At 38.9% G+C, this 16,713-nt stretch overlaps 1 protein-coding gene across 7 annotated transcripts in view; it reads right to left on the bottom strand.

Annotated features, from left to right (window-relative positions):
• The window catches only part of RALGPS2 (Ral GEF with PH domain and SH3 binding motif 2), a 109,424-nt gene that overhangs the window by 20,544 nt on the left and 72,167 nt on the right, over nt 1–16,713 (bottom strand). For all 7 annotated transcript variants that reach the window (XM_027694760.1, XM_027694761.1, XM_027694756.1 and 4 more), the window contains 6 exons: nt 14,500–14,637; nt 13,537–13,627; nt 11,534–11,601; nt 10,755–10,890; nt 9,796–9,947; nt 1,092–1,146 (listed from right to left, as the gene is read on the bottom strand). In XM_027694760.1, coding sequence (XP_027550561.1) covers nt 1,092–1,146; nt 9,796–9,947; nt 10,755–10,890; nt 11,534–11,601; nt 13,537–13,627; nt 14,500–14,637 — 640 coding nt within the window. The remainder of the gene's footprint in view (nt 1–1,091; nt 1,147–9,795; nt 9,948–10,754; nt 10,891–11,533; nt 11,602–13,536; nt 13,628–14,499; nt 14,638–16,713) is intronic.

Below are 16,713 nucleotides of genomic sequence, written 5' to 3'. Positions count from 1 at the left end.
GAAAAATTACTTGAATGATTCCATAAGGCAGCAGGAAAGGAAAAGAAAGAAAAGCTTTTGAATGTTTTATGTGCTCTGTGATGCAGCCCCCAAGTCTGAGATATCCTTTCTGATCCCATTTTCTTTCTATTCTCGTGTGGAATGTTCCCATTGATTACCTAATGGAATCATAAGAGCCTTTCCTCATGTGTGTATCCATATTTATAGCATGAAACATCCAAGAGTTCACCTTTGGCACAGAGAGATTTTCAAAGACTTCTCCCAAAATTAGCACAGAACTTTAACTGCTTCAGTGATTTCAAGCAGAATATGAGGTCTGTGGTAACAGTGGTACTGACTATAAAGTTCTTTGACAAAATTTCCTACCAAAAATGTCAAAGCATGGCAGGAAAGGTCATCCATGGCAGCTCTGAGGTTGATGGGTTACCTGAAATTGCGTTATAGAAGCAAACGAGATAATTTATTGTGCATCTTGCTCAGCTGTGGGAAGGTGAATATTCCACCTTTTTCTGTATTAAAACTACAGCTGTTGGTCTTTTTCCACATTCTCAAATATAACATGGAAAGGGGCTCACATGGTCACTGTCATCTGGGCCTTTGAAGGTGTTGGATAAGGAGCAACATGTTAATTCTGGAGCAGACATTAGCAAGGGGCATTTCTGTGTTTTCCTGTGTAACACAGGGGCAGTAACAATGACATGAAAAGCAGAGGGAAAAGAGGTGACAATGTCAATGACAGGAGAGCAGAGGGATCACAAATGGGTGAAGTGTCTCAGGGGAAGTGAAAATGAAAACCAGATGGGTCACATGAACAGCACACACAAGATATCCACACATATAAAAATGCTTTGGGGTCTAAGGGTTCTCTGGCCCAGCTACTTAAACAATGTGTGCAATGAGTAAACACCCAGTTAGACAAAAGTCCTGATAACTACTAGTGAGCAAAAGGTACTTCTCTGCTGCTTTAACAGATCCAGTGAACTTACTACAGTTTTTCAGTGTTCTAGATCACTAAAATAAAGCATCATTTTGAGGACTGAGTGAGAGATTTTAGGCAGCAACGTGAATAGAGAAACACAGATTTTTCTTACCTTTCAAATGCTGGCCAGGAAGTCTCCTCACTGAGTTCAGAACCATCACTGCTACCTAGAAAAAGATAAGAATGAATGACACTATTTCATCATCTACAACTGATCCATTTCAATGATGTCTCTCAGCAAAATATTTGAGATTAAATGTGTAAAAACGCTTCAGTAAAACACTGCAAGGAAAATACTTTGTAATTTGCTTCAGGAATTTCACATGAACTGAGGCAGAGATTTGAAGGGACAAGGTCTAGGTGCACATTAAGAAGTTGAAGAAAAGGAGCACTAGTAAGTGGGAAAGGCATTTACAAAATTTAAAGATTTGTCTGATTAACACAACAAGCATTTAAAAAGAAAAGGTCACTTATTGAAATAATTCTTTATGAAGTCATACATGGTCACAACACTGAAGTGCAAATTCATTGCTGAGTCTCCATTAAGTGATTTGAGAAGCCTTAAACAACTTTTTAAAGCTATCTCCCACTTACTCTATCAGATCACAACAGCATTACTTCCTTCTATGCTCTGTAAACTAATCCAATGTTACCACAAGTATCTTATTTTCAACACTGACAGTAGAGGAAAATCACAAAATCCAGTATCTAATGCATCCATCTTGGCATGCCCACAAATAACACAGTAACTTTACAATTATAGTAAATCCCATTAGGCAGAAAATGACTATTTAAGTACAGATACAAGGTGGGTGTTATCTGTAATGTTGTTAAAAGTCAGTAAATATATATCAGTATAGAAATACTGTTAACAGAACTCAGTAGCTTCAGTTACTAACTGTACTATACACAGTGTTCAAAGGAAGAATTTACTCAGTTATTTTCAAACAAACCAGAAAGCAAAACCAATAAAAAAATCTAAATCAATGCACCTTACTTAAGGGTTCTCCCACAGAAACAGCAGCTGAAAATGGGAACAAATTCCCAGTAATTTTAGGCAGAAAATCAGCAGGGGAAAGTGGTGCCCTGAAGAATAACGAGTACAAAGTAAGTCTGGATATTCACTGAGTAAACACAGAGTAAACATGGAGGCAATAAAGAGTCACACACAGCAGGAATAATTCCAGCCAAGAGCCATGAAAATCTCAGCATGGACTCAAGTTTTCTCTGTGCAAAATCCAAGAGAAAAGACATGCCTTTATCTGCCAACTCAACTGAGATGCCTCTTTTGCAAACATTAGCTCAACATCCTCACATTAACATCATCTCTAAGGGATAGTAGATAACTTGGTCCCAGCTTATTCTGCATTTTTCTCAAAGTAAAGTCCTAACCTGGTTCACACCAACACTACAGTAAAAGAGATTTGTACAGGGGAAGAAGCTAAGAGACATAAAAGTGATGTTCCAGTGGAGCTACTGACTCCTAAGCTGGGAATAAAGGGCTGCAAGAAGAGAAGTAATATATTCAACAAGTAACCAATTCAGGTGGAACCTGCTGTTACAGTAAAAGTCTTTGCAAAGTTCCAGAACAATGCTCATCATCTCCTGGGAGAAAAAAACCTGTCATTTAATAAGTTCAGCAAACTCTACACCTGTGTAACAGTGAGAAACTCAGTGATTTACTTCACCCTACCAAAACCACAGCTGCCTTCCTCTGTAAGGTGACATATAAAGTCCCTTCAAATAAATAAGTAACATGGTTTGGGGAGGAAGAGACAGAATGAGAGGTAACAATTCAGAGACAACTTGAAGGAGATATCTGGGGTAAGACCTCCCAGCTGACTGTCTTGTAGTACAATCTCTGACAGGAAGATTTTCAAGTGCTGAGATCCTTCCAGCAGGTGGAATGACAATTAGGAAGGGAGGTTTCAACCCACATATGAAAGAAGTTTTCCTTGCACATAATTGAGATTTTCTTTGTGGCTACTTGGAGCAATCTGTCCTGAAAATGGTGCAGCAATTCCTGCCAAGTCATTCATCCAACACTGAAGGTATTAGGGACACTTAGAATCTTATTTATTTCCTTATTACTGCTTAGATTTAGCTTTATACTAACAAGAAGTGCAACTTTAATATGACTTTAATATGAGCTCTATTTAATTGAGGCCCATGTGATAGAAATCTACACAATTAAACCCCAGTAATAAGACTGTATTATGAAGTAATTCTTTATATTTAAAGTAGGCTGATACATTAAAATTCTACCTGAAATGACATTTTGATGGCAACTGTATTAGCTTGGCTAATAAAGCTGTAATTCAGTTGCTGTACTAAGTACACCACAGAAAGATTTAAAAGCTAGTGCTGCTTTCTAAAAATGCAAAGCAATTTAGAGGAAGAGCTGAAATGTCATCTGTCAGAAAGTGACAATCCTTGCTACAGTATCAGTACAGTTAGAAAACTTGAATGAATTTGGAGGCTTTGTAAACAAAAAGTTTAACTTAAAAGTTTAGTCTATACAGAAATTTCCAGTTGCACTTTTAAGAGCAACGTCAATTTGTAAAAAACTTGGGCCAAACATCACAGCTATTGATTAAATGTTTATATTGATGTCTACACAGGTTGTAAAAAATTGTAACAAAAACCTGGAAAAGACTGAATTTTAGCCTTTGACTATCCCTCTAACATCCATATAGAATATCTCCAGATTCTAAAAAACTATAGGAGGTATTTTGCACAACTAAAGTTCTGATACTTAAAAAAAAACCCCTTTCCTGAAAAGCAAAAGAATATACATTACACCCTCCTTCCAAAACAAAACAGAAGTAAAAGGGACTGTTTTTAACTTAATAAAAGTTAGATGTCTAGCCAAGTTCTGTTTAAACATTAAGTGCACTATTTGACTGTCACCTCAACTGGAAATATTTCATTCATTCAGTACTCTAAAAATATATCACCTTCTTAAATTCTTCTCAAGTATGTACTCGATATTTGAGTTTTTCCAACAACCTCAAGCAAGTCTTCAGGTTAAACTTCATAACAAATCCTAGGTAGTGTAAGTCTTTGCTATTAATGTTCTAAACACGTTTTGGCTTCATGTAAGAAGCCACTTAACACAGGCCACTATCTTCCTGGTTTTCTTCATTGCTAATAAAATTAAATAATTCTTGTGCAGGATTAAAAAAAATAAATCTGGGTTGTGTTTGTCTTTACTCCTTAATATGAAGGCTTTTTCCTAGTTTAGGAATAACAGCACAATTGGTAAAATGGCTTTTTTTTGCTAACTGTGCTGGTGATTATCTGCGAAGGTTCAGGATTGTTTATGGAGCTCCAGCACAGCAGCTCGGTTCAGATGTGAATTTTCTGTTCCCATTTGTAGATGTGCATATGCACTGTCTGTGCTCCAGCCACACAAACAGCCTGAGGTTCCCAGTTATGTGACAGGCAATGCCTAAACTATTCCACACCCATTCCCCCGGTCACGGCATCCACTCATTGCCCCAAACCTAGGGATATTGAACACTTAACACAGGCTTCCTTCATGCAGAAGTCAGTCCCCAAAGTCAAACAGGTGTTAATATAAACAAACCAACCCCAAAGAGTTTAAAAAGTATTCAGACTAAAAATTCTTTCCCCTTCCCAAATCTGTCATCGACACTCTCTTGGCTCCGGTTACACCGTGTTTCCAGGGCTGGTCACTGCCCTGATAGAGCTTGAAATTCTAACGTGAAAACACAAAAAATTAGTCAAGAGGCCTGAACATCAATGGTTGGAGCACAACACAGCCCAGCTAACACCATGGAGACAGGCTCCACGCCCTAAAAGTTCTGTTCTGCTCCGTTGGGTTCACAACCATACTGAAAATCCTCATTTAACCATTTAACCACTCTAAAGTTCAATAGCTCAGCTTTGGCTCTCTAGTTAAACCAAAGGAGGATGGTGGGAAGACTCAAGCAGCATCATGCCAGAGAATCAACAGAAACCTTTCCTACCATCACTGATGATGAGCTTCATGGTGAAAAACTAACAAAAGCAAATAACCAAATGGATAAAGATGGGGCAGAAACAGGGGCTGTACAACTGCATTAACTGCAACACAGCCAGAGCACAAGCCTTGGACCAAACAACACTAATAAGGATTGGGGAAGAATTAGGGTGCTAGAATATATCCCTCTCCTCCTCTCAAACCCAGGCACCTACATGTGCATTTTTAACCTCTAATATTATACAGCTTTTTCATTTACCTTATCACTAATGAAGCAATTCACAATAGCAAACCAGGGTATCCACATTCAGGGACACAGGGTAAGGAATCAAACACACCCACTGGCTGTGCAGAGGTCTTTCCCATTGTATAGGCTGCCAAACCCCCTGAAGGTAAATGCACACACTATATACCTACACCTATACTTCATTTATTTAAAGAGAAATATAATCCCTTGTAGGATTCAGTAACTTCGAGGTGGTTACTTAATAGAGGATTTCATTAAAATGCTGATATTCTCTTATGCATTTCATGCCAGTTTAGGTTTGGAAATGTACTGTTTTTACAAAGCACTTTCTTACATTAATTCACACTGATTCATAATACCTTCCTTTGACTCTGCAGCATTAATTCCTCTGATTGCATTAGAACAAAGGCTAAAATTATTCTCAAGTGATCACAACACACAAACAAAGGCCAATGTTCAAGAGCCTTAGTTTTTCCAGAGCTTTCATCCATATCACTGTAGATTAGGAAAAATAAGTGGTAAAAGAAATAAACAGTTTGAGAAAGAAAACACTCCAAAGTTAGAATAAAATTTGCCTCCAACATTGTTACAAAAACAATCCATACCCTCTTCCTCTGAATTTTTAAACACCTAAAGTTACATTCTCAGTTTCAGCAGAGTATTTCTGTGTTCACACCCTGAGACATCTGTTTTTAAGCAGTATACATGAGACAACACTCTTAAAAAACATAACCTCCTTAGCAAAATAACTTTGCATCCTGTAGGTTTGGTGCTGTAGGAAAAAAGCCACACAGAAGCAATATATGAAAAGAAGGGCCTATTTTACACTTTCCCTTTACTACAGAATTATCTGAACAATTAACCATTGTAAACACACTCAGCTTGAGAAAAGAAACCCAGTAACGTAGCAGAGCTGAACTGTAAGAAATGGTGGAAATCCAACGCTTCTGAGAATAATGAAACGATCTCACTGCTGCAAAGATATCTAAGAGTACCCTTAAGCAATACAGAAATACTTTAAAAGCATAAGAAAATCAGGAATAACAGAAAACCATATAATCTTAAGAAAAATATCTTACGAAATAAAGGAAATTCATGCTATTTCTGAGTGGAACCACGATCTAGTAAAAGCATCTTAATTTATCCTGCTTTTGGGTGAGGAGGTGACAGCAGGCAAATACAGGCAGAAGAACAGGTGTTAGGAGGATGCAGGTGGTTCCTTGAGCCCAGCCAAGAGCAATGCTTAGATCTCGGAAGGGAAAGAGTGTACCCAGTGACCTCACCAAAACACAGTGACCTCATCAAAACAAACACAGCCACTGCAGAACAAAGACACCTTGTAGCTTTAGGACTTGCTGATAGCAAGGAGTGGGGATTCTCAGTAACCTCTCACTGCAAAGTAAAAGCACCTGTCCCAATTTACTGAAAGCAGATATTCTGGATAGTCTGCACAAAACAGACATTTTCAGCACTATTCTGTCAGTGTTTTCAGGTGTTGTCCCTCAAAAGTCTGTTTGCAATCAACAGAAATAAAGTGGGGTTTTAAGGACTTGAGCCATATAACCTCTTTTTAGCCAGCCACCTAAGAAGGAGATGAATCATAACCTTAGAGATCATAATTCTCTTAGTGATTATAAAGAGCTCCAATTATCACCAGCTCAAATGCAACTGTCTACATTATGAACATCTAAAACCTACAAGAGACTATTTCCTCTTGTTACATTCCTGAACTCAAGAGGACATTTCCCACCTGACACTGTACAAAGGACTGGACAAGTGTTTCTTCCTTCTAATTAGGATAGTCCTGGCACTGCTGGAAAAAGATTTCTCACTTCTGTTCAGCTAACAAGCACCTCTGTTATAAAGGAAGATGGCAACAGATCCAGATGTACATCTCCCTCACTCCAGCATAACACACAATCCTCAGCCGTGGAACACAGTCCCATGGCTTCAGGAACAAGAGCTCTTTTGACTCAAATACAAGGCATTAATATAAAAGAGGCTATATCTTTAATATTTTTTGAGTTCCAGGGTTATTTGCAGAATGAGTTAAAAGCACACAATCAGCCTCCAATCCCAGACGTGAAGAAAAGAATCTCATAAAGGTCTCTGACCGTGGCTGTCATGTCACAGATTGGCCTGTTTTCAGCAAATCCCCTGCCTGGCTCACTTTCTGCACTGCTGCTGCTTTAAGAATTGTTCACTGCTATGAAAAATATCCTTCATATCTGAAAGATTAATTGATGTAAAAATTTTGGGTATTCTCTGCACGATTCCCAGAACAAGACTGCCAGTCCTTCCCAACACAACACAACCAAAATAGTCCATTGAAGGTATGTTTTCAGTTGAGAGACACACACTGCTGGATTCCTACAGAAACTGATGTTACATTGCTGCTGCTTTGATATTTAACACAGAGGCAGATTATATCAGATCCTCCAATATGAAAGGCCTGGAAACGCCTGAACACCTCTGAGCCCTCAAAACACAAGAGCGATTTAAAGAAGTATTACAGACGTCTTTAAAGGCACATTCAAGGTGCTGGCATAGCAGAAACCCTGTCCATGTTTTGAAGAGGGATCATTTATCCAAAAAGTTCAGTCCTATATAGGCTTATATGTAAAAAAGGTAGTCCTGTTTCTGGAGCAAGAGGTTTAAATCCACGTTTACGGGCAAGGTGAGGAATAACACTCTTTTCAGTGCACACATTCAGAAGACATTTTCCTGACCATCTTTTGAAGTTGTGCTGTAGAACACCATAAACCTCCTCTCTGCTGCAGTGACTGTACTATTTCCAAGTCCTGAGTAAACAGACTACTTCAAACATGATGGAGGAACTCAGCAGCTTCAATCAACTTCCTTAAATCCTGCTGAGGCAGCAGCACAGAATGCCAGGCAACTCACACTTCCAAGAATTCTGCAGTAATAGATACTGCAAACCTCCAAACCTTCCTTTCTTCCCCCAAACGTATTCTAGCACCTCCACCAACCTTTTGTGCCATTGAGATTTTCACAATCAAGAGCAGCAAAAGTTATAATGCTGCTGGACTGTCCAAACAGGGATAAAACTGAAGTATCCGAGTATGGGGAGGCTGGAGGTGGAAGAGAATGGGAGAGAGGAAGTTTTAACCACAAATGCTGATCTTGCAAAAAATGCATAAAGGTTGCTGCTTTACAAGTGATTTATACAAGTCTTGTAAAGTGGCAATTTTGTCCCTACTGCATCAAATCAATAAGGTCATGGCTGAGCTAGAGAACAGAACTGAAAAATTCGGAGATGAGACGGAGTAGGAAAACCCCATATTCTCTAAAATATCTGGATGGTGACTGGTTCTCACTTGTACCTCATGAAAAACTGCCTGTCAGCTCTGGCAAACCTTCCCTGCTAGGTTCTAATGGAGGTAAAGAAATAATTTACCCTGGAAAAAAGGATCAATTGCAGAGAGTTTCTTAGATATTTAGGCAGAAAACATGAGTAAAACACTGCCCTGAGAAAAGGGCAATGCTACATCTCAACAAAGGTGACACACATTTGGCCTAATTCCACAGATTCACCTATTAATTTTTTTTTTAAATTATTGCCTCTAGATATTTGATTTTTTCCGCATGAAATATTTAATGTTTTCTCAGGACACGGCCTTCTCCTCAAGAAAATAGATGTACAGCTCCTGAAAACAGCATAATCTGAAAATCTGTGACCTTGTTTCTCTCTATGAAGGCTAAAAAGCAAAGCCGTGTTTTAAAATTAAGTTCTCCAATGAAATGCATAACACCACAAAATTTTTTTATTACCATAAATGCATAAAAAATGAACACCATTGAATTCTATCAAGCTAATAAATCTGAGAAAAAGGACTGTTATAGAGATTCCATCTCCTAGCCCTGGCTGCAAAGAGGTGGACATGAGAAGCACTTGTCCTGCCCTCTCTTCACTTTAAGGATTCTGTGCACAACAGGAAAAAAGAGAATCTCTTGTCACAGGAGACACTCAAAAAGCAGAGGTTCCCCAAAAAGATTACCACCCTAAAAATATGAAGATAAATAACTTAGCAATATTAAGTAGATTCTGACATTTCAAGGTATCTGAAGGTTAGATTTCTATTTACACCTGCCCAAGTCAGTAGTATTTAGAAATTATGCTCTTAAAACTGTCAGCAATTTACAGTTCTCACTGTCAAGTCAATATGGCATTTTCAACAGAAATCCAATCAAATGACATTTTAGACTTAGATTAATTTAAGGGAAAAAAAAGAAAGAATAGAAAATCGTGCCCTGCACTTCCTTCCACCTCCCATCAAGGAAGAGGAGTATCAGATGTTGTATCATTAAAGAGGATGGAAAAAAAAATGTTTTTTTATAATTCCCCAGTTCATGGTGTATAAATTACGCCACCCTCCTCCACCTACATTTCCCAATTCATGGTGTAAAAATTATGTCATCCTCCTCCACCTACATTTCCCAAAATTGTTCTAAAACAGAATCAGTATTTTACAACAGTTCTGCTGCAGGTACAATCACCAACCAATAGTGCTAAAATCTTTATTAAGGGCACACATACTGCATGGGAACGTTTTCAATTCCTACCTATTGAAATTCCACTGGAAAGGGTGGAGCTCTCGGCCTGCCCTCGGGATGGGACATGAGGCTCCATGACACTGTCATCCAGGAGGTGCCTCGGGCCTGCGTTGGGGAATGTTGCACTTTTAAATTCAGCCGTGTTCATTTTGTGTATGAAACTGGAAATGAGCAAGGACAGAACTGTTACAGCATTACCTGTGACACATTTCAGGAGCTGTTTAACACCCTGAAGGATTGCAGGCAGTGTGTTCCTCATGCCAAACTCAATGGTGGCCGAGTCACAAGCAATTGTGCCCAAACTACAGGAATTGCTGGTTTTAAAAGTTCAACGTACTCATGTAACAAAGAGAAACTCAGGAGTACATTAACAATTATTTTCAATATCCTAAGGCATTTTTGTCTTCCTATAACACACAACTGAACTGTAGGACTGCATTCTAGCTCATTAAAGGTAAGCTTACACATTAGAAGTTATTCATTACTGGACAGCTACAATCTGGCATTTTGAAAAGATCACAAGGTAAGTGATGACATAATGATCAAGATATTAATTAGAAGTACACCTGAATGGAAAAAGGTGTAGACTTTAGTGCAGCCATTCCTGCACAGTTATATGAAAGTCTACAAAGGAGGTCTCTCTACAAAAATACCAATAAAGCAGTTATTTCATTTTGAATTTGAAAGAATTACACTGCCATGGATTTGTTAAAAGTGATAGTTTTGTCATTCAGAAAGAGCCATTTTGGTTAACTCACTGACAGGTCTTATCATCATAACTTCAGTCTTCCTATTTTGACTAATTCTCTTGGATTGGGATACCACCACTACATTACATTGTTCCCTGGCCACAAGTTGGTCTGTAAGTGAAGTACGGTGTACAAATCATGCTACGTTTTAAAAGCACAGCTTTTGTAAGGAAACATGACACAATCTAAGCTGATTTTCAGATTAAACAAGATGCTGACTTGTATCCCAGACTGTGGCATTTCCTATGTCCGTGGGGTATCAGGTTCCGAGGAGAAGGGGGGGTTGGTGGTAGCAAAGCTCCTTCAGCTGCAACACTTTTCCGTCCACTCTGTGGAGATGCTCCGACTTCAGAGCCTGGGAAGGAAAAAGACATTGCTCCTGAGTCACTTCAGAATTACTGTCAGGGCTGCTTCTCAGAAAATCAGGGAAAAGTAGCACAAAACTTCCTAAACACAATTTATAAGGGATAGCCTGCAATAAAACTCATTGATATATTGATAATTAAACCCCCTGCACTTTAGAGCATTTGCACAGGATTAAAATCAAACACTCTTAGTTCAAACAGACCATCCAGCTACAAATATTTTTTAATCCTAAAGGTTGCTGCATTTGCTACACTGGCAAATGCCACTGATTCTACATTTTCAGACTCTTGCCTTCCACCACTTTTGGCATTGACCAAGAAGAATGTCCACTTTTGGAAGCATATGGTACCATGAGAAGTTTAGATGAAGGCCCTTCTGTCTAGACACAACAAAGAATGAATATTTAATAGCTCTTCACCCCAAGTGACACTAACAAGTTAGTGCCACAATACATACAAGAACCTAAAAAAATGACTCAATTCCTTCTTTACAGATCACCTTTAGACTTTTTATTACAAATATACAGTGTTTAAACTTCACACTTCTTTATTAGCCTCAGGCAAATATTTTCCACAACTCAAAAATAATGCACAGGACAACCTCAAGTCTTCTCACATTTGTTAAGCATTTACCTACTAAATCTTCTCTGGAAGCAGCAGAGTGGGGGGTGCTGGTCCCTGGTTCTATCTTTAATGAAAGTCTGCATCAAAGAAACATTAAAAATTACTTTATCAGGAAATCAAAACATAAGCTTGTGAAGAAGTATTTTTTAAATTTACAGTCAAAAGCTGTCTGCTTCTATAATTGCAAGAAATACTATGAAGTTAATATCAACTGTGCAGAGTTATCTTTAGCACATGCCATTTCCAAACTTTATCATTTGGTTCATACAGAGCAGGCCAGGTTTGCAACACCACCAGGACCTCCATGGCCCAGGGACCTCTGGCAGATACATAAACTCAGTGATGATATTGCTACTCCAGCATAAAACCTGGGAAGAATAAAAAAAACATACAACTGTTCCCCCCACCTTGACTAAAATATTTATTCCTGGCACACTCTGTATTTTAAATTTTTCTGTAAAGTCTACTGTGCCAAGTCAAGCCTTTTGTCTTTACTGGTCCAAAAGCCAAGATCCTTTTGTGTCTTGGAAAACACATTATCAACTTGATTTCATCCATAATTCAAGCTTTTTTCTGTAACAGGCACCGTTTAATGCCATTTCCAAGAGTCACACAAAGAAGGCAGAGAACTCCAGGAAGATCAAGTGTATCTTGTCCACACAGTTTCCAGAATTAAAAATCTTTGAAATTAGCAAGGTTGAAAAAGTATCTACTGCATTGTGGGGAGAAAAAATTCCAAGTTTGACAGCTCCTCTCCCTCCTGTTCCCAAACAGTTTAGTAATGAATCATTACTATTTTATAACTTAATTTTTAAAATAAAATCCACATATTCAAGTCACAATGGCTGGTTTCTAACTTCAGCCTCTTTGCTGACAGACACCTTAGGGGATAAAAAAAAATAAAACAGTCACTTATAGTAAGAACAGTTCTTCAAAATACACTCCTTGACCATAAAAATGTTCAGTCTGGAGATGTACAAAAACCATGGGTGTAAAAGCCGTGCTCCTGATCCACGTGCCATCGCCTCCATTCACTGCCCTGCCACCAAAACCTGGATTGGACAGGATGAAGAGACTGTAGCTCCTTCAGCAATAAAATTCCCACTGGTAGTGAGTCCTACCTAGCAAAGGTGGAGGAAGGTGGAGGGTGGAATGCATGAAAACAACATCACTAAGAAGCTGAGAGGGTGGGAATGGGTGGGGAACCTCCTCCAGCAGATCACCCAATGAACAAAAACCTCCTTCATAGGCAGCACATTTGCTTTAGGGTGTTTCCTCTCCTCAGGGCTAGTTCCTGTCTTTTGCCACAGATTTCCCTCCCTCAGTTTTACTGGATGCCAAATCACTTATTCCAGTAATCTTTTAATTAGGGAGGTAGAAACCTCAGGTGGGAGGCTGGGAGGAACAGGCAGAGACAGAGATGGACAGTAACTCGCCTCTCAAAAATCAAGTGCTTGCAAGGTACTCACACTGTATAACCCAATCAAAGAGCAAAATGTAAAATGAAATACATGCAAGTGAAAGCCTTAAGTCACCCTCAGTAAACACTTAGGACTGGGTGCACAGATGTCTTTGTTCTGATGAAGAATGACAGTAACCCATCTCCAATTATGGAATCCATCTTATTGACTGCACAGTGTTACAGGTGAGCCAAGTGTACAAGGTCTTTATCAGAAGACTGAACAGCCCTGAAAGCAAGGGCTTGGTACATTCTGGCATAGAAAAGGAAGGAGATAAGCCATGCAGCACGTGGAAAAGTGTCTTGGAGCACAGGATCCTTCTGGAACCACTTGCACCTGGTTCATCTGAGGTGCATAACCATGGAATCACAGCATGGTTTGGGTTGGAAGGGACCTTAAATCTCATCTCATTCCAACCCCTGCCATGGGCAGGGACACCCATACAATATAATACAATCCCCTGACACAAGTGCAATCTTACAAGTGACAGGCTTTGTGTTATAGAAGTTATTTTGTTATGAATTACAGTCAGTTATAGCATTTTGTACTTACTTGTAATTGTCATCTTCTACAAACTTCTGTAGTTCTTCTATGTACTGCACTGAGTTTAGATATTTTTGGACATGAGGCAACATAGGAATATCTGGAGAACAGATGACATTTATTATTACTATACCACTCATTGGTAAGCAATTTTCCAGAAACTATTTAAATAGATTCAGATCTCCTGACTTTTTCTGTGAGATGAAGGTACAAACTACAGTCTCTGGTGATATTGAAATTTTAGAACTTCATAGCAAATCTCATGTGCTGAGCTGACACTCCCCACATCCACAAACCCCAGAGCTGCTTCTCAGAGCACATGTAAGGGAAAAGAAAGACAACTTCCCAGGCCAAACTGAAGGCCCACACCTGGAATGTGGAGGGCTCTGCCTGAGGACTCCTTCACAGCCCATATTCTCTTGATATTGAGCTTTCAGGGAAGCCACAATCCTGTGCTAATTCACATTCCACCATTGCAAGCACAGCCTTACGACTTTGCTAGAATATGAAGGGGACTGTGAGGGAGACCTTTGAAGAAAAAATACATGATCTGATCCATGAGCAGAACTATAAATGTCCAAAAGACAAGCTGAATGTATTTTATTACATCCAGTAAAAGTACTACTCCAAAAGCAATCCTATTTTAAAATTCATGGTCATAAAATTATGAAGCACCTGGCTATAAGCTTATAGCATACCAGTAAAACTACTGTTTTAAATAGGATGTACTCCACATTTATCATCAGGAAATGCAAAAATGTGTGTGATGTAAGAAAAGGGCAATTTTATTCTGTCTCCTCACACTGATGCTCTGTCTCAAACAACAATACCAAAATAAACCCTGACTTTTGGTGTGAGAGGTTCATGGCATTCAGATGAGCTGGGCCTTACTTAAGTTGCTTCACAGCAAACAAATATTGAAGCTTTTAAAGTTCTTCTCTTTAATACTGCAATGTTTCCACAATAGCTTACCATATTCACAGGACTGCTGCAGATCTGAGATAATTCGGAGAATGTTGTTCATTAAGTTTGTTCTTTGCTCACTCTCCAGAATGCTCGCTGTGGATGGGTAGGCAGAGTCAATATATGTCAAGTCTGATAGGTAAATACCTGAAATAAGATCAGAATGAAAAGTTTCTTTACTTAAGTGTCTCACACTTAGCAGATAAAACTCACCAACGGTATTGTGAAGAATTCCTGCTTTCGTTGACTGATATGCTTGCAGGTCTTTAATAATGTCATTATTTCTAAATCTAAAAGTAATTACCAGGGCATGAACAACTACTCACAAACCCCATCTTCACCACAGCACCAATGAACAACTCCCTTGACAAATATGAAGCACCCTGAACACACAATGCTAAAACACCTGATCAAAATTACTAATTGTTTAGGAAGTCTATGACTTCTTTCCTCCAGTTCAGCAATTAAAAAAATACTAGAAGGAAAAATCTTATCTATAGCCCTTCAAGCTGAATAAAAACTCAGACTCAACTTGCAGCAACGTGGGAAAAGTTAACTAGGGAAAAAGAGCACTCAGACTGAAATGTGGAATGAATCCAACAGCCTTACAGATAAGACATTTTAAGTCTTCTACCTGCCTTTTCCCCCTGCACTATTTGTAATCTTACTACTCTTTCAATCCCCTGATCATGTACAGATGAAAATCCTCCTCCTTTACACAGTAACGCTGTAGATAAAACACTTTTATTTCTAAATGCAACTCCATTTCTTGAACTTCACCCAAAGACTGATCATTCTGCCTCAACTAAATGAAACACATCCTGACCAGCTCTGCTATTAAGAGGAACTGCTCTTCATCCCCTGCATCTTCCACAAGATACCCAAACTAAAAAAATACACAAACTCAAATAATATTATTAAAAAACCCAATTTCTGTTAAAGGGAAGTTTTAAAATTATATTTTGCTTCACCTCTCAGCCTCGTATAACCAAAATCATAACAAGGAGTTTGGCTTTACAGGTGGAAGACTATTAATGCAACCTCACAAGAACAGCAGTTGTGTTTGTATAGCACCTAACCAGCACAGTCCTCAAATGTGAGCTGGGAAACTCTGGGCATCCCTCCAAAACCAACACGCACACACGCGTGTGTGCGCACACACAGAAACAAATTAAAATACTTGTGGTTGAAAGGTGATATATAAAAAAGTGAATAAAAAGGTATTACACATGACCTGATACACTACTAAATCTCTCAATTTTCTATTCTGCTAGAAAGAGTTTATTAAAAAATAGAAAGGATAATCAGAACCATCAGGCAGTCCCCTTTAATTGCCATGCTACAGCGTGTAAGCTGTCCCAAACCTGACTTTACTAAGCTATGTCCAAACAAGCCTTAAAAATCCCAAACCTGCTCAGTCTTCCACAGAAAGAAGTAAATCATGCTTATTAACTATAATTAAGGAAATTCCCTGTTACAGGCACCTGCACTATTATGCAGGATTTTATAAACCACTGTATTTGTAGGATTATCTCTGAATGACTTGCTCGATTAAGCACAGAATTTTTCTTTTAGCTAAGTCAACAACTCTCCTGTGGAGAGCAGCTCTCTGAAGCTACTGGATGCATTGCTATGAAATCTAAAATCATTCTGAAAGCACACAAGGGTGATTCTCTTTCAAATGTAACTGGCACAGCCTTTGTGAAGAAACCGAAGGGATCGATGGCAGCAAACGGAACGCACTCAAGTGCTGGCTGAGCACGGACAGAACCCAACCCAGACTCTGCCTTCCTCAAGGAGCATCATCTCTGTGGCTTTTGCTACTTCTAACACTGGTCAGATGTTATCAAACATTCTGATACCTACCCAAAACCATCACACACACACACACACACACAGAGTTTTAACATTTTCCACATGTATCGGAGGCTTCGTGCCTTTAACAACCGGAGCTGGTTCTTATTAAGTGAACGTCAAGAATTGAACGCGACATTCTGTCGAACATTCTTCTAGACTACAAATGCTTCATTTTTCCTGTTGTATCCAGCCAGGCTGCCCCTTTTATTCCCAGCAACACAAATCAAGTTTTATCAGCCTGAAAGAATCTTTCTTCTAAATGAAGCCCAGTACTGTAATAACTTGAAAGGCATCTTTAGGCAGCGTAGTAAAAATGTTTGATTTGTAATTGCCTGCTGAACTCTTGCACAGTCCGTTGCCATATGG

Source organism: Neopelma chrysocephalum, unplaced genomic scaffold (genome assembly GCF_003984885.1).
Source record: "Neopelma chrysocephalum unplaced genomic scaffold, ASM398488v2 Primary Assembly neopelma1_98, whole genome shotgun sequence".
Taxonomy (NCBI): Eukaryota; Metazoa; Chordata; class Aves; order Passeriformes; family Pipridae; genus Neopelma; species Neopelma chrysocephalum.
This window is presented reverse-complemented; position numbering and strand designations above follow the sequence as displayed.